This window comes from Stenella coeruleoalba, assembly GCF_951394435.1.
Source record: "Stenella coeruleoalba genome assembly, chromosome: 10".
Taxonomy (NCBI): domain Eukaryota; kingdom Metazoa; phylum Chordata; class Mammalia; order Artiodactyla; family Delphinidae; genus Stenella; species Stenella coeruleoalba.
The window spans coordinates 40,721,847-40,746,867 of NC_137156.1; the positions used below are offsets into that span (position 1 = coordinate 40,721,847).

General features: G+C 40.0%; 1 protein-coding gene and 1 pseudogene across 3 annotated transcripts in view; both read left to right on the top strand.

Annotated features, from left to right (window-relative positions):
- Positions 1–25,021, top strand: part of ILRUN (inflammation and lipid regulator with UBA-like and NBR1-like domains) — a 122,149-nt gene that overhangs the window by 40,370 nt on the left and 56,758 nt on the right. For both annotated transcript variants that reach the window (XM_079935191.1, XM_079935190.1), the window contains exon 3: positions 3,525–3,722. In XM_079935191.1, the coding sequence (XP_079791317.1) occupies positions 3,525–3,722 (198 nt within the window). The remainder of the gene's footprint in view (positions 1–3,524; positions 3,723–25,021) is intronic.
- On the top strand, positions 16,673–19,738 carry LOC307193004 (lysosomal-associated transmembrane protein 4B-like; annotated as a pseudogene). Its single transcript has one exon. The product of its transcript is annotated as a lysosomal-associated transmembrane protein 4B-like (transcript).

Genomic DNA, 25,021 nt, shown 5'->3' on the forward strand with positions numbered 1-25,021 from the left:
CACAAAGAAGTAGGGTAGGCCGGGACTTCCCTGGCAGTCCAGTGGTTAAGGCTCTGTGCTCCCAATGCAGGGGGCATGGGTTCAATCCCTGGTTGGGGAACTAAGATCCTGCATGCCGCATGGCGTGGCCAAAAAAAAAAAGCTAGGGTAGGGCTTAGCTGTTTCTCCTCAGGCTCTCTTACTCTCATTCATAACCTTCCCTAAGAGATAAGTGCTCGCTGAAAGAGTTTCATAAATAATTTTTCACGGTGCTTCTCTACTGTCATGTTTCAGGCATATCAGGAATTCAAATTTACAACAGATGTGATTGATAGGAACTGCATATAGCTGTCCCAGCACCTTCCCCAAAGAAGATAAATGTCACACATTGTTTAAAATTAAATACCTAATATTAAGTCCTTATATTCAGATCATAGAAAAACTGAAGTGAGACATTTAATGACATAGATGCAGAATCCCAGGATCCAAACTTTTGGTACTGTGTAAGTTTTAGAAGTTTGGGAAACATGACCAGGAAACTTTACAGTTGGAGTTTAAAATGAAAATTTGAAACTGTCCCTCTGAAGATGAAAGGAGACAATTCTCTTTACCAACACTTACAGCTTTTCAGTTGTTATAGCCATGCTCTGCTGTCCAGCTGTGGTGAGTGTTAAACTAAGCATATTATAACTCTGGTGTTTCTCTGACTTTAATGAAGTAGTTATGATTGTTATATGAGAGAGTGACGTCAGTCATCTTTATTTTCTAAACTACATAGAAGTGAATATGAAGCAACAGTTGAGGGAAAAAAAGAAGCTTGAGAAAGAACAACTATTCCCTCCATTTTTCTTTTGACTCCTTAAAATAAGTTTCTTATGTTCCAGTCACTTTATCAGGTACAGGAAGAAAATGGCAACAAGATCAGTGAAGGTCCCTGTTTGCATGTAGCTTAATTTGAAATGCAATCTCTAAAGCTACAGGGGTTAAAAAGAGGGAGGGGGTCTTCACTGAGGTTTGTCTTCTGTCTTGCTCTTTGGATGTTCCTTGTTGTCTCCAAACTATTTCTATAATCACTTATACCTAGTAAGTCTCAGACTTTCTGGAACTGATGGACTTTTATTTCATTTTTGCCATGCTCTCTATCATCTCAGAATTGCCACATGACAGGTTTCTTGTCTTGTTTTGTTTTGACTTTTTATGTTTTTTAATAAAATTATATTCCATGATAACTGGAGAATCGCAGCCTTAGTCATATGTGTGCTTGCGATACTTAACTTGGAAAGTCATAAAACACAGATTAGTCTTTCTTTTCTTCTTATATATATCTACCCACCCCCATTAAGCTAGTTGTAACAGACTTAATTTGAAGTGCTATTGTGTTATGCTTCTCAAATCCAGATTTTTCCAGTATGCTCAGCCTGGTAGGCCAAGTAGCTCATCAGTATTTCCCTTCCTTCTGTATCAAGAGTCAGTATCAGTGACCTTTTCAGAACTACCTGACCTGACAGTTGGGGGCTGTAAGAACTATATGTCATAATAAACTGTTGGTAACTCTCAGAAGGCAGATGATTGGTTCTTCATTTTAGAGCAGATTAACACTTCAGAGTTGGTGGTGTATAACTCTTCCAGTTTTTTCAAGAGGCTCTCCAAGAACCACATCAGTAGGGTCTGATGTACTAAAAAGATCAGGACCGTAGCCTCATAATTGTTAATCATTTAACATTTTACCAACTAACTCAGTATCCTGGGAATACAGCAGTACTCCCTCTTTTGCACAGATGAGAGATCCAACTGTCTCAGCTGCTTGTGCTTGTCTGCCTAGGACAGCCAAGTATTTTCCACACCCAGACAGTCTTGGTTTCCCTTGTTTTCTTTAAAGTTTGAAAACAGACACATTCTTGGATTTTCATATAAACATTGTCTTGTTATAGATGTATGTATGTGTGCGCGTGTGTGTGTGCGCGCATGTGTATGTGTGTCTTTTAAATAATAATTGTGAATTCAGCCCTATAATAGTAGTTTAATTTTCCTCTTGGATCTTGGTCTTTAAAGAGACTGACATTTTCCAAGGTACTTCACATCAACTACTACTATTCTTGACTAAGACAAATATGCTTTTGCTGGGCCGTAGGCCCCAGAAATGAAAAAAAAGAATTTTCATGTATTGCCAGTGTATCATCCACAACCTTTTCCACAGCAGCAGTTGCCCTTTATAGTGTTAACTTAAGAGGGCACTTTGCTGGCAGGATTTTTTTTAAAGAGGGTCTGACAGACACAGCGACCACTCCTCCATCTGCTACCCCTAAAAAAAAATCCAAGAGCCACAGCAGGTGCTGTTCATTATGGGGCTGAGATCTCAGCAGTAGAGCGTTGGTTGCTTTTCTCTCCAGTTCTTTTTTCAGTAGTAAACCATCAAGTATATCAAAACCGGCCTGGCACTTCACAAACAAGGTAGAGAGGAATCCTAGAGTGCTGTTAGGAGATGAGTTTCAAGCATGCTGAAAGTCCTTCCATGTCCAGCTTTTCATGGTGATTTGCATTTATAATGAATGTATGTATCTCAACAAAAAAATATAGAGAGCTTTCTGTATATAGTAAAAAGGAGTCTGTTGGAGAGACTTCACAGGAAAGATCACATCTAGTCACTGTGTGGCCACCTAATGACTGGTCAGAAGTCAATATATTGATTTCTCATTTGAGTTAGTTTACGTGAAAATATGTGTACAGGAGTGGGAACCAAATAAGACTGTTCCCACTTCCAAAGGAGGGAAAGACATTCCTGCCAAAGCCATTTCTCTGTCTTGCCATTCCTATTCTTTCTACAAGCACCTCTTGCTGGTATCATCACCCCTGAGACAACGGGTCATTGTACTGTTATCAGGGCCCACTATTCATATTTTCCCCACTACTGTTTGAACCTGAAAATGAAACTTTCACTTGACTCCTTTGTCTTATTTGCAGTCTTTTGACCCTCGATCTTTTCATTGTTAGGAACTCCAGAAGAAAAGTCGTACATCAGGGAAAAAGCAGTTCTAAAATGAAAATAATACAGAAACTATTCCTCTTTCCTCAATGGAAAGTTTCATCCTCTTTCCTCGATGGAAAAACTGGGGACAGTCAGACATATTTTTACTTTGAATGTCAGTTTAAAAGGTCAAGTGCAAATGGGTACGTGTTCTTAGTAGAGAAAGCAGTCTTCCAAAGATGTGGGCCTGAGCTTCATTTCCGTGGCTCTTTTCTGACATCATTCTTAGGTTCTACAGATTCAGTGTGATGTGTGGCCTTCCCTGGGTCACCCAAAACACATTTTCTTGAGGAACTGCCTTGCTTTTGCTGTGTGTGCTTTCTGTTAGGGATAGACTGCTGGTCAGAGGTTGCTGACTCTGATTCTTTCTGATCAGTGAGGTGTTACATAGCTCAAAGATATGTGGATAGGTTTACATATGTGTGAGAGACAAAGAGACCTCTTCTACAGTTTTGTAATGAACTGCACTCAGCATAGGACCATTGATTGCCTAACATTTTTTTCTTTTGCTTGAACTCAGGGGCAGAGGCCTGGCCTCCAGGGGTTTGTCTTAAATATGTCGGGGGAGACCAATTTGGACATGTGAACATGGTGATGGTGAGATCGCTAGAGCCCCAAGAGATTGCAGATGTCAGCGTCCAGATGTGCAGCCCCAGCAGAGCAGGAATGTATCAGGGACAGTGGCGGATGTGCACTGCTACAGGACTCTACTATGGAGGTGAGTATGTCCCTGTGCAGCCCAGGGTGAAGGAATTAAGGTAACATCTTGCAGCATCCCCGGTTGCTCACAGAGCCTGTCAAATTATGTAGCAGGGTGTGGTCCCTTTTAAACAGCGACCCCATGCGGGTAAATGACTTGAATTTAATGACTAATTGGTTCAGTCTAGCGGTCTCCTTTTTATACTAGGAATTTAGTTAAAATTTAGTGAAGTGTAATGAGATATATATTGCATTCTAAACAATGATTTAGTAGTGCTGCTATTTTTATTATATAATCTAGTAGGTGCTGTAAGAATACTGAAGGCAGTCCCTGTTCTCACAGTCTCTAGACAGAAGTTGTATAAAAAAAGATAATGCACAAAATGTGCATACTTCTCTGCACCTGATGACCTGTCAAGATGCTAGTACCTCTCACTCCTTCTTTTTACTGCCATACTTTTTGGACAGAGTGATTTACACTCATTGTCTCTTTTTCCCATTTACTTTTATTTTTCAAACTAGTCAGTCCTTTACCCACTCCAGTGATGTTTATCAGCAACTACCCAGTTTCCAAATCCAGTAGCCACTTTCCAGTCTTCATACTAACTGACCCTCTATCATTTGGCACCGAACTCTAAATGTTTTTTGAAGTGTGTACCTTCTTAGACTCACGTGGTACCTCTCTTGTTTCTTCTCTGAATGTTCTTTGTCTAGTCTCATTTTTGCCATGGGACTACAGACATACCTTGATTTATTGACGTTCACTTTATTGTGCTTTACAGATAATTTTGTTTTTTACAAATTGAAGATTCGTGACAACCTTTCGTTGAGCAAGTCTGCTGGCACCGTTTTTCCAACAGCATTTGCACACTTTGTGTCTCTGTGTCACATTTTGGTAATTCTCACAATATTTCAAATTTTTTCATTATTATTATATTTGTTATGGTGACCTGTGATCAGCAATCTCTGATGTTTCTATTGTAATTGTTTTGGGATGCCACAAACTGTGCCCACATAAGACTGTGAACTTAATTGGTAAATGTGTGTGTTCTGACCATTCCACCAATTAGCCATTCCTCCATCTCGTTTCCTCTCCTTGGACCTCCCTATTCCCCAAGACACAACAGTATTGAAATTAGGTCGGTTGATAACTCTACAATGGCCTCTAAGTGTTCAAGGGAAAGGAAGAGTCACACATCTCTCACTTTAAAAACTAGAAATGATTAAGCTTAGTGAGGAAGGCATGTCAAAAAACAAGATAGGCCAGAAGCTAGGTAGCTTGTACCAAACAGCTAAGTTGTGAAAGCAGAGGAAAAGTTCTTCAAGGAAATGAAAAGTGCTACTCCAGTGAACACACGAATCATAAGAAAAGTGAAACAGCCTTACCGCTGATATGGAGAAAGTTTGAGTGGTCTGGATAGAAGATCACATCAGCCACAACATTCCCTCAAGCCAAAGCCTAATCCAGAGCAAGGCCCTGACTCTCTTCAACTCTGTGAAGGCTGAGAGAGGTGAAGAAGCTGCAGAAGAAAAGTTTAAAGCTAGCAGCGGTTGGTTCTTGCAGTTTAAGGAAAGAAGTCCTCTCCATAACATAAAAGTGCAAGGTGAAGGAGCAAGTGCTGATGTAGAAGCTGCAGCAAGTTATCCAGAAGATTCAGCTAAGATAATTCATGAAGGTGGGCTACACTAAACAAGAGATTTTCAATGTAGACAAGACAGCCTTATATTGGGAGAAGGTGCCATCTAGGACTTTCATAGCTAAGGAGGAGAAGTCAGTGCCTGGCTCCAAAGGACAGGCTTTCTTGTTAGGGGCTAATGCAGCTGGTGGCTTTATGGTGAAGCCAGTGATCATTTACCATTCTGAAAACTCTAGGGCCCTTAAAAATTATGCTCAATCTGCTCTGCCTGTGCTCTGTAAATGAAACAACAAAGCCTGGATGACTGTACATCTGTTTGCAACATGCTTCACTGACCATTTCAAGCCCACTGTTGAGACTTACTGCTCAGAAAAAAAGATTCCTTTCAAAATGTTACTACTGATCGACGGTGCTCCTGGTCACCCAAGAGCTCTGATGGAGATATGCAACGAGATTTTCACGTCTGCCAACACAACATCCGTTCTGTAGCCATAGATCAAAGAGTCATTTCTACTTTCAAGTCTTGTTCTTTAAGAAATACATTTTATTTTATTTTATTTTATTTTAAATAATTATTTTAAATTACAACTTGAGTGTTCTTCTCTTTCTTCTACCCTGTACACTCTCCCCTTCTCTTTTATTTAATTAATTAATTTATTTTTGGCTGTGTTGGTTCTTCGTTTCTGTGCGAGGGCTTTCTCCAGTTGCGGCGAGCCGGGGCCACTCGTCATCGCGGTGCGCTGTCCTCTCACTGTCGCGGCCTCTCTTGTTGCGGAGCACAAGCTCCAGACGCGCAGGCTCAGTAGTTGTGGCTCACGGGCCTAGTTGCTCCGCAGCATGTGGGATCTTCCCAGACCAGGGCTCGAACCCGTGTCCCCTGTATTGGCAGGCAGATTCTCAACCACTGCGCCACCAGGGAAGCCCAGAAATACATTTTGTGAGGCTATAGTGAATCCTCTGATGCATCTGGGCAAAGTAAGTCCTTCTGGAAAGGATTCACCATTCTAGATGCCATTAAGAACATTTGTGATTCATGGGAGGAGGTCAAAATATCAACAGTAAGAGGAGTTTGGAAGAAGCTGACTGTAACCCTCGTGGATGACTTTGGAGGGGTTCGAGACTTCAGCGGAGGAAGTAACTGCAGATGTGGTGGATGTAGCGAGAGAATTAGAAGCGGAGCCTGAAGATGTGACTGAATGGCTGCAATCTCAGGATAAAACTTTAACCGATGAGGAGTTAACTTTTTATGACAAGCAAAGGAAGTGGCTCCTTGAGATGGTATCTAGTCCTGGTGAAGATGCTGTGAAGATTGTTGAAATAACAACAAAGGACTTAGAATATTACATAAACTTAGTTGATAAAGGAATGGCAGGGTTTGAAAGGACTGACTCCCAATTTGAAAGAATTTCAACTGTGGGCAAAATGCTATCAAACAGCATTGCATGCTACAGAGAAACTGATCGTAAAAGGAAGAGTCAGTCAAGGCAGCAAACTTCATTGTTCTCTTACTTTAAGCTGCCCCAGCCTTCAGCAACTCCCAAGCTGATCAGTCTGTAGCCATCAACATGGAGGCAAGACCTTCCACCAGCAAAAACGATTACAACTTGCTAAAGGCTCAGATGATGGTTAGCAGTTTTTGCCAATAAAGGAATTTTTAATTAAGATATGTGCATTGTTTTCTTAGACATAATGCTGTTGCACACTTAGACTACAGTGTACAGTAAACGTAATGCACTGGGAAAACAAAAAGTTCATGTGACTCGCTTTATGGCAGTATTCACTGTATTGCATTGATCTGGAACCGAACCAGCTCTGTCTCCAAGGTATGCCTGTCTTAGATTGTGAGCTGGGCCCTGTTTATGCTCTGTGACCTCATCCACCCACCTGGCTTCATCTGTCACCAGTACGGCATACATGGTACTCGAAGTCATATCTGTGGTGCAGACTCCTTGGAGTTTCAAACCTGTATTTAAGTGCTTGTGGACAGAACCTCTGGATATTCTGTAGAGTTTTGTATTTTAGTATCTCCTAGGCAAAACTTACATTCTTGTAATTGTCATCCCACTGAGATGATCAGGCCAGAAGCTTGAGTCATCTTTTGTTCTGTCTTATCATCCTTAATCACAGACCAATTCCTATTTGTTTCTCTATATCCTATGTCTTAGAGATCCAGAGAAAAATAAATTAAAAAAGAGTTCCTGTCCTCAGGGAGCTCTTAACTGGGGACTCATGGCCAGTGGGACCTTTGGAGTTATTTAAAGGAGTCCTGGAATTAATTTTCTCAATATATGTTTTTGCAGCCAGTGGAAACTTGAAGTATTTCTCTGACTGAAAAAATTATAATGTTTAGTGTCATCCTTTGTAACATCATTCTTTGCCGAAAACCTTTGTGCCTCCTGTAATGGAGCCAAACTCCTTGGCACAGGGCTTAAAGCTCCTCATGGGGCTTCCCTGTTGGCGCAGTGATTGAGAGTCCGCCTGCCGATGCAGGGGACATGGGTTCGTGCCCCGGTCCGGGAAGATCCCACATGCCGTGGAGCGGCTAGGCCCGTGAGCCATGGCTGCTGAGCCTGTGCATCTGGAGCCTGTGCTCCGCAGCGGGAGAGGCCGCAACAGTGAGAGGCCCGCATACCGCAAAAAAAAAAAAAAAAAAAAAAAAAAAGCTCCTCATGATCTGGTCTGGTCTCATTTTCACTTTCATCCTTAGTCACCTCTTTACTCTCCACAGCCAGTCCCCAAAGACACCACATGATTTCACTTCTTCATGCCCTTGCTCATGTTGTTCCTATTGCCTGAAATACCTTTTTCTTTACAACAAACCCCTGCTCATCCTCAGCACCCTGGTGAACTCACCTTTCCTCCTTCCCTCCTCCCCCCTTCTTACCCCTCTACCCGAAGGAAATACCTACTTCCCTTTTCACTTATATTATGCACACGCTTGTTATTTTAGTTAACACATTGTGTTTTAGGTGTTTGTTTACTTATCCTTTTCTCCTACTAGACAGTGAACTATCTGTTGAATACAGAATCAACATCATGTAACAATCATATATCAGAATGCAGAGAGATTATTTCTCCCCTCTTCTCAGGCCACCTCTCTTGAGAATCTTCTTACTTGCAAATGGTTTCTCCCATTGCTGAGCTCCATTTCATAATCTCTTTCCCTTTCCTTTGCCTCTCTTTGGCACTTCACCTCTTTCTGCCCAGTTAATTTGATGAATGTCTAATATCGATTTTAAAATGTAAGGTGATACATGTCTCATTTATCTTTGTAACTCTTGAAAAAGCTGAGCCAAGTGGAGAGTGGCTACTCAAATTTTAAAATGCATGTCAGTGTTTTTAAAGGAGGAGGAAGACAACATACATGACTTTAAAAAAAATTTCTTTGATGCAAAGATACTGCTTCATAGTGTTCTCCCATGCTTGAGAGGTCTAGTCTTATTTTGTGCGTGTGTTTTATTGTTAAATTAAAAATAGTTATCACTATATGTGACATTAAAATTTATACTTTTAACATCCCTCTCAAATTCTATAAGTAGGTAGAGTATAAATATACTAGCTCTGAAGGCAGTAAAAACTTCAAAGCCTTTCTTGGTCATATAGTCTGTGAGTTGTTTTTCAGGACTTTGAAATCTAATACCTACAAGGGATCTTAATAGTTCATCTGATTCCATGGTTTTCAAGCATTTTTCTTGATCAGTGGAACCCTTTTCTTGATAAAAGTATATGCGAATGCCTCCTCCAAAAAAGAGAAAAGATAAAACTGAAACTGGCTTTGTTGATTTGGGAGCCTCCTTGGCCCGTGTTTCCCTGCCTTCTGTCTGAGGTGACCTCCAGGGCTGTGTGGAGTATAGTTTGCAAACCCCATCTACTCTAATAAAGAATTTAATTCCATTTACAAGCTACTGTATTCCATTGAATTCAGTTTAATGTTGATTATAAAACATGTCATGATAGCAGAACTGTTAAATGACTGGCAGAAAGTGAAATATACATAATATACATAAAACTACAGCTGTGAACATGTGAAAAAAATAAGCTGCTATGTTAACCTTGGCATGAATGGCTCTTTCAGTTTTTCTGCTCACTCTTAGCTTGCTAGTGCATTGAGTATAGTGTAGTGGTAGGCGTTTGGAATGTAGGACTACATTGCCTGGGCACAAACTTGGACAAGTTAGGTAACTTCTCTATGCCTTATCTTTCTGCTTTTTTTTTTTTAAGGTTTGTTTTTTTTGATGTGGACCTTTTTTTTTTAAGTCTTCATTGAATTTGTTACAATATTGCTTCTGTTTTATGTCTTGGTTTTTTGGCCAAGAGGCATGTGGGATCTTAGCTCGCTGATCAGGGATTGAACCTGTATCCCCTGCATTGGAAGGCGACATCTTAACCACTGGACTGCCGGGGAAGTCCCTCATCTTTCTGTTTTAACAACAAAGCTTGCTTTGTTTGTTTGGTTTTGGTTTTGGTTGGGTGGTCTCTTCTTGAGTCTTTAATGGTCTTTTCTAGAAAGAATCCATTCTCCTTATTTTTATAATAATACTTATGTTGTTTGAGCTCATTTCTCTTCCTAAAAGGAATTCTTGCCATATTTAATAATTTACAAAGTGGGTCTTCTTCCCTCATTTTAGATTGGTTGTACTCTTTCAGTCTCTCAACAGGAGTGTGCTATTGGCATATTGTGTGGACAGTTCTTGTTTATGTGGGGCATATTTATAAGACCCTTGGCCCTCTCACTAAATACCATGTTCATCTTTAGAGCCACCCCTCCTCTCCCACCACACACATTTCTAACGCCCTTGGTTGAGTACCACTAAGTATTTGATTCTTGGCAGAATTATTTTCAAGCTCAAACATTTTATTTTATCTTCTTTCTACAGACTTTTGCTTCTTAGATAAAAACAACCTGTTATCTAATGCCTACTTTATGTCAGGCATTGTACTGGGCTTTTTCATATAAATTATATGGGAAATATTAGCTGCACTTTATGGGTGGGGAAACTGAAGACCAGAGATAATTAATGACTTGTCTAAGTTTCAGTGAAAGTTATAAATTATAAATTAGCTATAAATTATAGTTATAAATGAACAAAAGTAGTTTTATGATCTTTGCCATTGGACACTACTATATTAGGTTTACGGGGAAACTTTGGCTCCAGGTTGTTGGTACTTGGCAGAGTTTAGGGAGACTGGGGTATATGGTCCACAAGTCCTCTCCATTTCCGGAGTGAGTGGGAATGAGGGTCAGGCTGAGATTGGCAAGGTGACTCTTAGGTGGTTGAGTAAATACCGGTGTTCCCCAAGGAGTTCCTGCTTTCCAGGAGATATACAGTTCCTGTAGGACACTTAACTCTTGGAAAGGAGTAAGCAGCATGGGTGCTTGTCACCATTTTAGCCTTGGTACAAACATGCCTCCCCTCTTCCTAGTAGAGTACCGTCTTTCAAAGTTCCACAGGAGACGGACTTCCCTAGCGGTCCAGTGGTTAAGACTCCATGCTCTCAAATGCAAGGGGTGCTGGTTCAGTCCCTGGTTGGGGAACTAAGGTCCCACATGCTGCACGATACAGCCAAAAAAAAAAAACCACCCAAAAGAAAAAACCCAAAAAAACCCAAAGTTCCACAGGAGAGCTGTACCCCTGCACTTGATGGTTCCTTCTAAAGCAGAGGGGTTCTAGTTGTGAAGTAGGCACTGAGGTCACGTGATACTCTGGTTATCACATGCTGATGAGGGTTTCTTCCACTTGAAATAGCTCTTCTTGTTAAATGGCTTCACGTGGTTCCTTAGGGACAATTCACATGTAGATTAAATACTTATATTCATTTAGTTTTCTCAGAGGTTAGAAATGGAACTTCCCTTATTAAGCTCCCAAATCATACTATATAATATAGTCCCACAGGTTAGGAAACTTAATGGTTGCTCTATGTAAACCACACAGTTTATTTCTTTAAACCTTTGTAAGTTCCTCTTTCAGCTTCTCCAGTTTATGGAATGTCCACCTTAACCAGGTAGTGTGGGACTGCTCCTCCTCATTCTTCTCCAGTGTTTTAACTGATGATGTTGTAAAAGAAGCTCTGGTTTCATAGATGTCCTCTAGACTCTACACAGGTGTCTTCTGTTTAGATGCTGTTCTACTTGGCATCTCTGCCAGCTCTCTTGCCCTTTTGCCTACTGACCCCACCTTTAGAATGTCTCTCTTTTATGTTGCACTCAAAAACCCTGCTTCATTTGGTTCTAGAAGATCCTCAATAAGATACTCTCTGAAAAAGGAAGGGAGGGAGGAAGGAAGGAAGGAAAACCACCAGCAGCAGCAGCCACAAGCCAGATTAGAGCTCCTGGAGCAGTCAGCCAACATGGTGCCATTCTAGCCCCCTAGACATGTGTATCATTTAGCAACAGCCTGTGGAACAAAAACCACATTCACAGAAAAATAGACAAGATGAAAAGGCACAGGGCTGTGTACCAGATGAAGGAACAAGATAAAACCCCAGAAAAACAACTAAATGAAGTAGAGATAGGCAACCTTCCAAAAAAAGAATTCAGAATAATGATAGTGAAGATAATCCAGGACCTCAGAAAAAGAATGGAGGCAGAGATTGAGAAGATGCAAGAAATGTTTGGCAAAGACTTAGAAGAATTAAAGAACAAATAAACACAAATGAACAATACAATAACTGAAATGAAAAGTACACTAGAAGGAATCAATAGCAGAATAACTGAGGCAGAAGAACAGATAAATGACCTGGAAGACAGAATGGTGGAATTCACTGATGCAGAACAGAATAAAGAAAAAAGAATGAAAAGAAATGAAGACAGCCTAAGAGACCTCTGGGACAACATTAAACGCAACAACATTTGCATTATAGGGGTCACAGAAGGAGAAGAGAGAAAGACCTGAGAAAGTATTTGAAGAGATTATAGTCAAAAACTTCCCCAACATGGGAAAGAAATTAGCCACCCAAGTCCAGGAAGCACAGAAAGTCCCATACAGGATAAACCCAAGGGGACACACGCCGAGACACATAGTAATCAAATTGGCAAAAATTAAAGACAAAAATGATTGAAAGCAGTAAGGGAAGAACAACAAATAACATACAAGAGAACTCCCATGAGGTAAACAGCTGATTCCTCAGCAGAAACTCTACAAGCCAGAAGGGAGTGGCATGACATATTTAAAGTGATGAACCTACAACCAAGATTACCCTTCCCAGCAAGGATCTCATTCAGATTTGATGAGAAGTCAGAAGCTTTACAGACAAACAAAAGCTAAGAGAATTCACCACCACCAAACCAGCTCTACAGCAAATGCTAAAGGAACTTCTCTAAGTGGGAAACACAAGAGAAGAAAAGGACCTACAAAAACAAACCCAAAACAATTAAGAAAATGATCATAGGAACATACGTATCGATAATTACCTTAAACGTGAATGGATTAAATGCTCCAACTAAAAGACACAGGCTCGCTGAATGGACGCATATATATGCTGTCTACAAGAGACCCACTTCAGACCTAGGGACACATACAGACTGAAAGTGAGGGGATGGAAAAAGATGTTCCATGCAAATGGAAATCAAAAGAAAGCTGGAGTAGCAATACTCATATCTGATAAAATAGACATTAAAGTAAAGAATATTACAAGAGACAAGGAAGGACACTACATAATGATCAAGGGATCAATCCAAGAAGAAGACAAAACAATTATAAATATATATGCACCCAACATAGGAGCACCTCAATACATAAGGCAACTGCTAACAGCTATAAAAGAAGAAATGGACAGTAACATAATAATAATGGGAGACTTTAACACCTCACTTACACCAATGCACAGATCATCCAAACAGAAAATTAATATGGAAACACAAGCTTTAAATGACCCAGTAGACCAGATAGATTTAATTGATATTTCTAGGACATTCCATCCAAAAACAGCAGATTACACTTTCTTCTGAAGTGCGCACAGAACATTCTCCAGGATAGATCACATCTTGGGTCACAAATCAAGCCTCAGTAAATTTAAGAAAATTGAAATCGTATAAAATTTCTGACCACAATGCTGTGAGATTACAAATCAATTACAGGGAAAAAAACCCTAAAAAACACAGACACATGGAGGCTAAACAATATGTTACTAAATAACCAAGAGACCACTGAAGAAATCAAATAGGAAATCAAAAAATACCTAGAGACAAACGACAATGAAAACACGACAGTCCAAAACCTATGGGATGCAGCAAAAGCAGTTCTAAGAGGGAAGTTTATAGCAATACAAGCCTACCTGAAGAAACAAGAAAAATCTCAAATAAACAATCTAACCTTACACCTAAAGGAACTAGAGAAAGAAGAACAAACAAAGCACAAAGTTAGCAGAAGGAAAGAAATCATAAAGATCAGAGCAGAAATAACTGAAATAGAAACAAAGAAAACAGTAGCAAAGAGCAATAAAAGTTAGTTCTTTGGGAAGATAAACAAAATTGATAAACCATTAGCCAGACTCATCAAGGAAAAGAGGGAGAGGACTCAAATCAATAAAATTAGAAATGAAAAAGGAGAAGTTACAACAGACACCACAGAAATACAAAGCATCCTAAGAGACAACTACAACAACTCTATGGCAATAAAATGGACAACCTGGAAGAAATGGACAAATTCTTAGAAAGATATAACCTTCCAAGACTGAACCAGGAAGAAATAGAAAATATGAACAGACCAGTCACAAGTAATGAAATTGAAACTGTGATTAAAAATCTTCCAACAGGGCTTTCCTGTTGGTGCAGTGGTTGAGAGTCTGCCCGCTGATGCAGGGGACATGGGTTCATGCCCTGGTCCAGGAAGATCCCACATGCTGTGGAGCGACTGGGCCCATGAGCCATGGCCACTGAGCCTGTGCGACCGGAGCCTGTGCTCCGCAGCGGGAGAGACCGCAGCAGTGAGGCCCGTGTACTGCCCAAAAAAAAAAAAAAAAAAAAATCTTCCAACAAACAAAACTCCAGGACCAGATGGCTTCAGAGGTGAATTCTATCAAACATTTAGAGAAGAGCTAACACCCATCCTTCTCAAACGCTTCCAAAGCATTGCAGAGGAATGAACACTCCCAAACTCATTCTATGAGGCCACCATCACCCTGATACCAAAACCAGACAAACATACCACAAAAAAGGAAAATTACAGACCAATATCACTGATGAATATAGATGGAAAAGTCCTCAACAAGGGCTTCCCTGGTGGCGCAGTGGTTGAGAGTCCGCCTGCCGATGCAGGGGATACGGGTTTGTGCCCTGGTCCGGGAAGATCCCACATGCCGCGGAGCGGCTGGGCCCGTGAGCCATGGCCGCGCAGCCTGCACATCCGGAGCCTGTGCTTCGCAAAGGGAGAGGCCACAACAGTGAGAGGCCCGCGTACTGCAAAAAAAAAAAAAAAAAAAAAAAAAAAATCCTCAACAAAATACTAGCAAATAGAATCCAGCAACACATTAAAAGGATCATACACCATGATCAAGTGGGATTTATCCCAGGGATGCAAGCGTTCTTCAGTATACGCAAATCAATCAATGTGATACATCATATTAACAAACTGAAGAAGAATAAACATATGGTAATCTCAGTAGATGCAGAAAAACTTTTGACAAACTTCAACACCCATTTATGATAAAAACTCTCCAGAAAGTGGGCATAGAGGGAACCTACCTCAACATAATAAAGGCCATATATGACAAACCCACAGCAAACATCATTCTCAATGGTGAAAAACTGAAAGTATTTCCTCTACAATCAGGAACAAGACAAGGATGTCCACTCTTACCACTATTATTCAACATACTTTTGGAAGTCCTAGCCTTGGCAATCAGAGAAGAAAAAGAAATAAAAGGAATACAAATTGGAAAAGAAGAGGTAAAACTGTCACTCTTTGCAGATGACATGATACTATACATAGAGAATCCTAAAGATGCCACCAGAAAACAGAGCTAATCAATGAATTTGGTATAGTTGCAGGATACAAAATTAATTCACAGAAATCTCTTGCATTCCTATACACTAATGATGAAAAATCTGAAAGAGAAGTTAAGGAAACACTCCCATTTACCATTGCAACAAAAAGAATATAATACCTAGGAATAAACCTACCTAAGGAGACAAAAGACCTGTATGCAGAAAACTATAAGACCCTGATGAAAGAAATTAAAGATGATACCAACAGATGGAGAGATATACCATGTTCTTGGTTTGGAAGGATCAATATTGTGAAAATGACTCTACTACCCAAAGCAGTCTACAGATTCAGTGCAATCCCTGTCAAATTACCAATGGTATCTTTTACAGAACTAGAAAAAAAAATCTTAAAATTTGTATGGAGACACAAAAGACCCAGAGTAGCCAAAGCAGTCTTGAGGGAAAAAAAACGGAGCTGGAGGAATTAGACTCCCTGACTTCAGACTATACTACAGAGCTACAGTAATCAAGACAATACGGTACTGGCACAGAAAAATACATCAGTGGAACAGGATAGAAAGCCCAGAGATAAACCCACACACCTATGGTCAACTATGACAAAGGAGGCAAAGATATACAATGGAGTAAAGACAGTCTCTTCAGTAAGCGGTGCTGGGGAAACTGGACAGCTACATGTAAAATGAAGTTAGAACACTCCTTAACACCATACACAAAAGTAAACTCAAAATGGATTACAGACCTAAATGTAAGACCAGACACTTTAAAACTCTTAGAGGAAAACATAGGAAGAACACTCTCTGACATAAATGACAGCAAGATCTCTTTTGATCCACCTCCTAGATTAATGGGAAAAAAAACAAATGGGACTTAATGAAACTTAAAAGCTTTTGCAAAGCAAAAGAAGCTACAAACAAGACGAAAAGACAACCCTGAGAATGGGAGAAAATATTTGCAAGCGAATCAACGGACAAAGGATTAATCTCCAAAATATATAAACAGCTCGTGCAGCTCAATATTAAACAAACCAGCTAATCCAAAAATGGGCAGAAGATCAAAATAGACATTTCTCCAAGAAGACATAGAGATGGCCAAGAAGCACATGAAAAGCTGCTCAACATCACTAATTATTAGAGAAATGCAAATCAAAACTACAATGAAGTATCACCTCACAGCAGTTAGAATGGGCATCATCAAAAAATGTACAAACAACAAATGTTGGAGAGGGTGTGGAGAAAAGGGAACCCTCGTGCACTGTTGGTGGGAATGTAAATTGATATAGCCACTATGGAGAACAGTATGGAGGTTCCTTAAGAAACTAAAAATAGAATTACCATATGACTCACCAATCCCACTACTGGGCATATACCCAGAGAAAACCATAATTCAAAAAGACACATACACCCTAGTGTTCATTGCAGCACTGTTTACAATAGCCAGGTCATGGAAGCAACCTAAATGCCCCTCAACAGACAAATGGTTAAAGAAGATATGGTACATACATACAATGGAGTATTAGCCATAAAAGGGAACGAACTTGGGTCATTTGTAGAGATGTGGATGAATCTAGAGACTGTCATACAGAGGAAATGAAGAGGAAAACCAATATCGTATATTAACGCATTTATGTGGAACCTAGAAAAATGGTACAGATGAACTGGTTTGCTGGGCAGAAATTGAGACACAGATGTAGAGAACAAACATATGGACACCAAGGGGGAAACGTGGTGTTGGGGAGTGGTGGGATGAATTTGGAGATTGGGATTGATATGTATACATAGATATGTATAAAATGGATGACTAATAAGAACCTGCTGTGTAAAAAGAAAATTTTAAAAAATTCTTTATCTCTTTAAAGAAAAAAAGATACTCTCTGTTTCAGTTTTGATCTCTAGTTCCCTCCAGTATCAGAAATAGGAGTACCCCTTGAAGATAAGAGATTTCTTTTTTGATTTAAAGAATGCTATCCTAAGCTGATTGTGATTTGTATGGGAAGTGTTTTTAGAAGGGACATTTCAATATGTAAATGAGATCCGAAATCCTTAAATATCTTTACCTTATAAGGTCTACATTAAGTTTAAAAGGCGATGGGCTATTTTGGCTTCAGAGAAGGAAGCCTGCAGGTTTGTACAATCCAGTTGGTTGTACTGACACCAAGTGGTCATTTGTTTGGTGGTCGTGTCCAGGTAGTTCCTCAGGAGTCACAGGCAGTGTGAAGTGGCTCTACTGTTCAGATTAATCTCTAAAATGCAGTCATGTGGGTCCTGAACCTCTATGAAGCATCGAAATCAAGAGATCAGGTGAAACAGTGATAGATCTTTAAAGTGTAGTAAATAAAATATTTGCATGTCTAGGTACGAAGCGTCAAATATTTTAACTACTTGAAAATTGTAATGTGAGTAGTTTTAATGTGAACTGTTTGTGCTAACACTGTTTCCTTTATAATTAATTGTATTATTTCCCAGTAGACCAAATATATATCTAAGGGTTTAGTGGAAGTGCAAAAATATAATTTCAAAGCAGCATCTTTTTTCTTATGGTAGCCAGAGCCGTTTTGATAATGGAAATGTCTTTGATCTGGAATGTTAGGTTCCAAGGATTCTGAATTTAAGGATCGACAGTTCCTTAAAAATTTTTAACCAAATTTAATTCTTTATTAATATCCATGTACTTATTGTTAAACAGAAAATAGTTGTAAAACCACTGAGCATTTAAAAAATAAATACTTAGGCATAATTGCTTTTTTAAAAAATATAATTCTTGGAGGCAACTGCTCGTATATCTCGGGGGAGTCGTGGAGCAAGGGCTGGCGGGCAGCGAGCGGGGCTGGGAGCGCAAGCAGGAGTGGCTGAGGAGCCGGCAGCAGCCACGCGGCGGGCTCGGTCCAATGCGGCTGAAGCTCCCGCAAACTTGGGTGCGCGCTCGCACTGCTGTGCCAGCAGCCTGAGTGATGAAGGTGGTGGCCCCCTGGACGCAGTTCTACTCCAACAGCTGCTGCCTGTGCTGCCATGTCTGCACCGGCACCATCCTGCTTGGCGTCTGGTACCTGATCATCAATGCCGTGGTACTGCTGCTTCTGTTGAGCGCCCTGGCTGATCCAGATCAGTATCACTTTTCAAGTTTTGAACTCGGAGGTGACTTTGAGTTCATGGATGTTGCCAGCATGTGCACTGCTATTGCAATTTCTCTTCTCATGATCCTGATCTGTGCAGTGGCTACTTATGGAGGATACAGGCAACACGTGGCCTGGATCATCCCATTCTCCTGTTACCAGGTCTTTGATTTTTCCCTGAACACCTTGGTTGCAGTCATTGTGCTTGTTTATCCAGACTCCATCCAGGAATACATACGACAGCTGCCTCCTGATTTTCTTTACGAAGGTGATAGCATGTCAGTGACTCCTACCTTGTTTGGTCTTTATTATTATTCTGTTTATCAGCATTATCTTTACTTTTAAGGGGTACTTGATTAGCTGTGTTTGGAACTGCTACCGATTCATCAGTGGCAGGAACTCCTCCGATGTCCTGGCCTCTGTTACCAGCAATGACACTACGGTGCTATGCACCCCCGTACGACGATGCCGCTGTGAATGGCACCGCCAAGGAGCCGCCACCACCTTAGGCTTATGCCTAAGCCTGGAAATAGGGTGTAGCTGAGAGTGACAGCTTGACTTTCATACATCAGGGCAATAGGTCTTTAATTTTACTTCTGAGATGAGCTTCTGAGCTTATTTGTTGCTGAAATGCTACAGTTTAAAATTTTAGATGTTAAGTTGAAACTCTCTGTAGTTTGAAACCTATACTTTAGCTAGAGCACCGTGGTAGAGTAACTGTAGAATTCTTTCTGTGGGGGTTGCGGTGGGCTCCCCTAGTCTTCGCTCAGCATTGAAACTACCCAACAATCCGGATGAACCTTTTGTCTGAGGAGGCTGTTGTACGTGCTGAGCCCCAGAGTTGAAGAATTTATGACACTTTTCTCTCCGTTCCCTCCTTTCTCTTTTGAACACATAAAATAAAATCAAAATTATATGATGCTTAGGCCATTCCAGTTTATAGAACTAACCTTAGGGGAAGAGGAATGTTAATCGTGTAAGTAGTCCATATATACATATACATAAAACAAGTATTTCCTTAGATCCTTTATGATTTAAATTCAGTGACAATTTGAGTTTGCTGGTCAAGGATTTTGTCCATGGGCCAAATTGAAGCCCTTTGTCGATTCCTGGCAGTGAGGACAGTCAGTCACCACCCCGGTGGCTGCTCTTGTACACCCATGTCTGGGGTCACGGCATGGCGTGTTAGAGGGGAACTGGTTGGTACTGTGTGGTATCTGGTTCTCCCTTTCTCCCAGTTTCCCATCCCTACTCAGAGCCCCCTTTCACTAAGTGTTCTGCCCTAGCCTGACTCAGGGAGGACATCCATCAACCTTTGTCTAGTGGAATTGCTGATATGTATTTACCCAACAATCTGAAAAAAGGTTTTCTTCTCTCCCTGCAAGGCACATCCTACTACTTTGAACTTCTGAGTATATCTCATCATCTTTTAAAATGAGTGTAAAACAGTCTTCAGAAAAATGGGAGGTGGCGGGGGTGCTTTCCTTGTGAAATGCCCTTATCTTGACTACCTGAATTTCAAGGGACTTTTATATATTCATATGTTCAAAAGTCACACCTCTCCTGCTTGTTCATTATTGAATGTGCTGTAAATGAAGCCATTTGGAATTAAAGTGAGATTTGCCCACATCCAAGAAAAAAATATATATATAATTCTTAACTTTTGTGTGTGTATGCATTGGTAAGGGCTATAGCTTAGGTAGAATCTAGTTAAAAATATTTCGTTACGTAGAGAGTATATCCCTATCATAGTGAAACATAAACACATAAAACTTCCTGCGCTTCTTTGATTTTTTTTAACATGTTGATTGGAGTATAATTGCTTTACAGTGGTGTGTTAGTTTTTGCTTTATAACAAAGTGAATCAGTTATACATATACATATGTTCCCATATCTCTTCCCTCTTGCGTCTCTCTCCCTCCCACACTCCCTATCCCACCCCTCTAGGTGGTCACAAAGCACTGAGCTGATCTCCCTGTGCTATGCAGCTGCTTCCCACTAGCTATCTATTTTACGTTTGGTAGTGTATATATGTCCATGCCACTCTCTCACTTTGTCACAGCTTACTCTTCCCCCTCCCCATATCCTCAGGTCCATTCTCTAGTAGGTCTGTGTCTTTATTCCTGTCTTACCCCTACGTTCTTCATGACATTTTTTTCCTTACATTCCATATATATGTGTTAGCATACGGTATTTGTCTCTTTCTTTCTGACTTACTTCACTCTGTATGACAGACTCTAGGTCCATCCACCTCACTACAAATAATTCAATTTCGTTTCTTTTTATGGCTGAGTAATATTCCATTTTATATATGTGCCACATCTTCTTTATCCATTCATCTGTTGGTGGACACTTAGGTTGCTTCCATCTCCTGGCTATTGTAAATAGAGCTGCAATGAACATTTTGGTACATGACTCTCTGAATTTGTGGTTTTCTCAGGGTATATGCCCAGTAGTGGGATTGCTGGGTCATATGGTAGTTCTATTTGTAGTTTTTTAAGGAAACTCCATACTGTATCTCCATAGTGGCTGTACCAATTCACATTCCCACCAGCAGTGCAAGAGTGTTCCCTTTTCTCCACACCCTCTCCAGCATTTATTTCTAGATTTTTTGATGTCCATTCTGACTGGTGTGAGATGTTATCTCATTGTAGTTTTGATTTGCATTTCTCTAATGATTAATGATGTTGAGCATTCTTTCATGTGTTTGTTGGCAATCTGTATATCTTCTTTGGAGAAATGTCCATTTAGGTCTTCTGCCCATTTTTGGATTGGGTTGTTTGTTTTTTTGTTATTGAGCTGCATGAGCTGCTTGTAAATTTTGGAGATTAATCCTTTGTCAGTTGCTTCATTTCCAAATATTTTCTCCCATTCTGAGGGTTGTCTTTTTGTCTTGTTTATGGTTTCCTTTGCGGTGCAAAAGCTTTTAAGTTTCATTAGGTCCCATTTGTTTATTTTTTTTTAATTTTCCATTTCTCTAGGAGGTGGGTCAAAAAGGATCTTGCTGTGATTTATGTCATAGAGTGTGCTGCCTATGTTTTCCTCTAAGAGTTTGATAGTTTCTGGCCTTACATTTAGGTCTTTAATCCATTTTGAGCTTATTTTTGTGTATGGTGTTAGGGAGTGTTCTAATCTCATACTTTTATATGTACCTGTCCAGTTTTCCCAGCACCACTTATTGAAGAGGCTGTCCTTTCTCCACTGTACATTTCTGCCTCCTTTATCAAAGATAAGGTGAGCATATGTGCGTGGGTTTATCTCTGGGCTTTCTATCCTGTTCCATTGATCTATCTTTCTGGTTTTGTGCCAGTACCATACTGTCTTGATTACTGTAGCTTTGTAGTATAGTCTGAAGTCAGGAGGCCTGATTCCTCCAGATCCGTTTTTCGTTCTCAAGATTGCTTTGGCTGTTTGGGGTCTTTAGTGTTTCCATACAAATTGTGAAATTTTTTGTTCTATTTCTGAGAAAAATGCCAGTGGTAGGGATTGCATTGAATCTGTATATTGCTTTGGGTAGTAGAGTCATTTTCACAGTGTTGATTCTTCCAATCCAAGAACATGGTATATCTCTCCATTTATTTGTATCATCTTTAATTTCTTTAATCAGTGTCTTATAATTTTCTGCATACACGTTTTTTGTCTCCTTAGGTAGGTTTATTCCTAGATATTTTATTCTTTTTGTTGCAATGGTAAATGGGAGTGTTTTCTTAATTTCACTTTCAGATTTTTCATCATTAGTGTATAGGAATGCCAGAGATTTCTGTGCATTAATTTTATATCCTGCTACTTTACCAAATTCATTGATTAGCTCTAGTAGTTTTCTGGTAGCATCTTTAGGATTCTCTGTGTATAGTATCATGTCATCTGCAAACAGTGACAGCTTAACTTCTTTTCCAATTTGGATTCCTTTTACTTCCTTTTCTTCTCTGATTGCTGTGGCTAAAACTTCCAAAACTATGTTGAATAAGAGTGGTGAGAGTGAGCCACCTTGTCTTGTTCCTGATCTTAGTGGAAATGCTCTCAGTTTTTCACCATTGAGGACGATATTGGCTGTGGGTTTGTCATATATGGCCTTTATTATGTTGAGGAACGTTCCCTCTATGCCTACTTTCTGTAGGGTTTTTTTTTTTTTTCCCGGTACGTGGGCCTCTCCCTGTTGTGGCCTCTCTCATTGCGGAGCACAGGCTCTGGATGCACAGGCTCAGCGGCCATGGCTCACGGACCCAGCCATTCCGCAGCATGTGGGATCTTCCCGGACCGGGGCACGAACCCGTGTCCCCTGCATTGGCAGGCGGACTCTCAACCACTGCGCCACCAGGGAAGCCGTCTGTAGAGTTTTTATCATAAATGGTTGTTGAATTTTGTCGAAAGCTTTCTCTGCATCTATTGAGATGATGATATGGTTTTTCTCCTTCAGTTTGTTAATATGGTGTATCACGTTGATTGATTTGCGTATATTGAAGAATCCGTGCATTCCTGGAATAAACCCCACTTGATCATGGTGTATGATCCTTTTAATGTGCTGTTGGATTCTGTTTGCTAGTATTTTGTTGAGGATTTTTGCATCTGTGTTCATCAGTGATATTAGCCTGTAGTTTTCTTTCTTTGTGACATCTTTGTCTGGTTTCGGTATCAGGGTGATGGTGGCCTCGTAGAATGAGTTTGGGAGTGTTCCTCCCTCTGCTATATTTTGGAAGAGTTTGAGAAAGATAGGTGTTAGCTCTTCTCTAAATGTTTGATAGAATTCGCCTGTGAAGCCATCTGGTCCTGGACTTTTGTTTGTTGGAAGATTTTTAATCACAGTTTCAATTTCAGTGCTTGTGATTGGTCTGTTCATATTTTCTATTTCTTCCTGATTTAGTCTTGGCAATTTGTGCATTTCTAAGAATTTGTCCATTTCTTCCCAGTTGTCCATTTTATTGGCCTAGAGTTGCTTGTAGTAATCTCTCATGATCTTTTATATTTCTGCAGTGGCAGTTGTAACTTCTCTTTTTTCATTTCTAATTGTATTGATTTGAGTCTTCTCCCTTTTTTTCTTGATGAATCTGGCTAATGGTTTATCAATTTTGTTTATCTTCTCAAAGAATCAGCTTTTAGTTTTATTGATCTTTGCTATCATTTCCTTCATTTCTTTTTCATTTATTTCTGATCTGATCTTTATTATTTCTTTCCTTCTGCTAACTTTGGGGGTTTTTTGTTCTTTCTCTAATTGCTTTAGGTGCAAGGTTAGGTTATTTATTCAAGATGTTTCCTGTTTCTTAATGTAGGATTGTATTGCTATAAACTTCCCTCTTAGAACTGCCTTTGCTGCATCCCATAGGTTTTGGGTCGTCGTGTCTCCATTGTCATTTGTTTCTAGGTATTTTTTGATTTCCTCTTTGATTTCTTTAGTGATCACTTCGTTATTAAGTAGTGTATCATTTAGCCTCCATGTGTTTGTATTTTTTACAGATCTTTTCCTGTAATTGATATCTAGTCTCATAGCTTTGTGGTCAGAAAAGATAGTTGATACAATTTCAATTTTCTTAAATGTACCAAGGCTTGATTTGTGACCCAACATATGATCTATCCTGGAGAATGTTCCATGAGCACTTGAGAAAAATGTGTATTCTGTTGTTTTTGGATGGAATGTCCTATAAATATCAATTAAGTCCATATTTTTTAATGTATCATTTAAAGCTTGTGTTTCCTTATTTATTTTCATTTTGGATGATCTGTCCATTGGTTAAAGTGGGGTGTTAAAGTCCCCTACTATGAGTGTGTTACTGTCGATTTCCCCTTTTATGGCTGTTAGTATTTGCCTTATGTATTGAGGTGCTCCTATGTTGTGTGCATAAATATTTACAATTGTTATATCTTCTTGGATTGATCCCTTGATCATTATGTGGTGTCCTTCTTTGTCTTTTGTAATAGTCTTTTTTTTTTTTTTTTTTTTTGCGATACACGGGCCTCTCACTGTTGGCCTCTCCCGTTGCAGAGCACATGCTCTGGACGCACAGGCTCAGCGGCCATGGCTCTTGTGCCCAGCTGCTCCGCGGCATGTGGGATCTTCCCAGACCGGGGCAGTAACCCATGTCCCCTGCATTGGCAGGCGGACTCTCAACCACTGCACCACCAGGGAAGCCCTCTTGAATAGTCCTTATTTTAAAGTCTGTTTTGTCTGATATGAGATTTGCTACTCCAGCTTTCTTCTGATTTCCATTTGCATGGAATATCTTTTTCCATCCCCTCACTTTCAGTCTGTATGTGTCCCTAGGTCTGAAGTGGGTCTCTTGTAGACAGCATATATATGGGTCTTGTTTTTGTATCCATTCAGCCAGTCTGTGTGTTTTGATGGGAGCATTTAATCCATTTACATTTAAGGTAATTATCGATATGTATGTTCCTATTCCCATCTTCTTAATTGTTTTGTGTTTGTTATTGTAGGTCTTTTCCTTCTTTTGTGTTTCTTGCCTAGAGAAGTTCCTTTAGCATTTGTTGTAAAGCTGGTTTGGTGGTGCTGAACTCTCTCAGGTTTTGCTTGCCTGTAAAGGTTTTAATTTCTCCATAAAATCTGAATGAGATCCTTGCTGGGTAGAGTAATCTTGGTTGTAGGTTTTTCTCCTTCATCACTTTAAATATGTCCT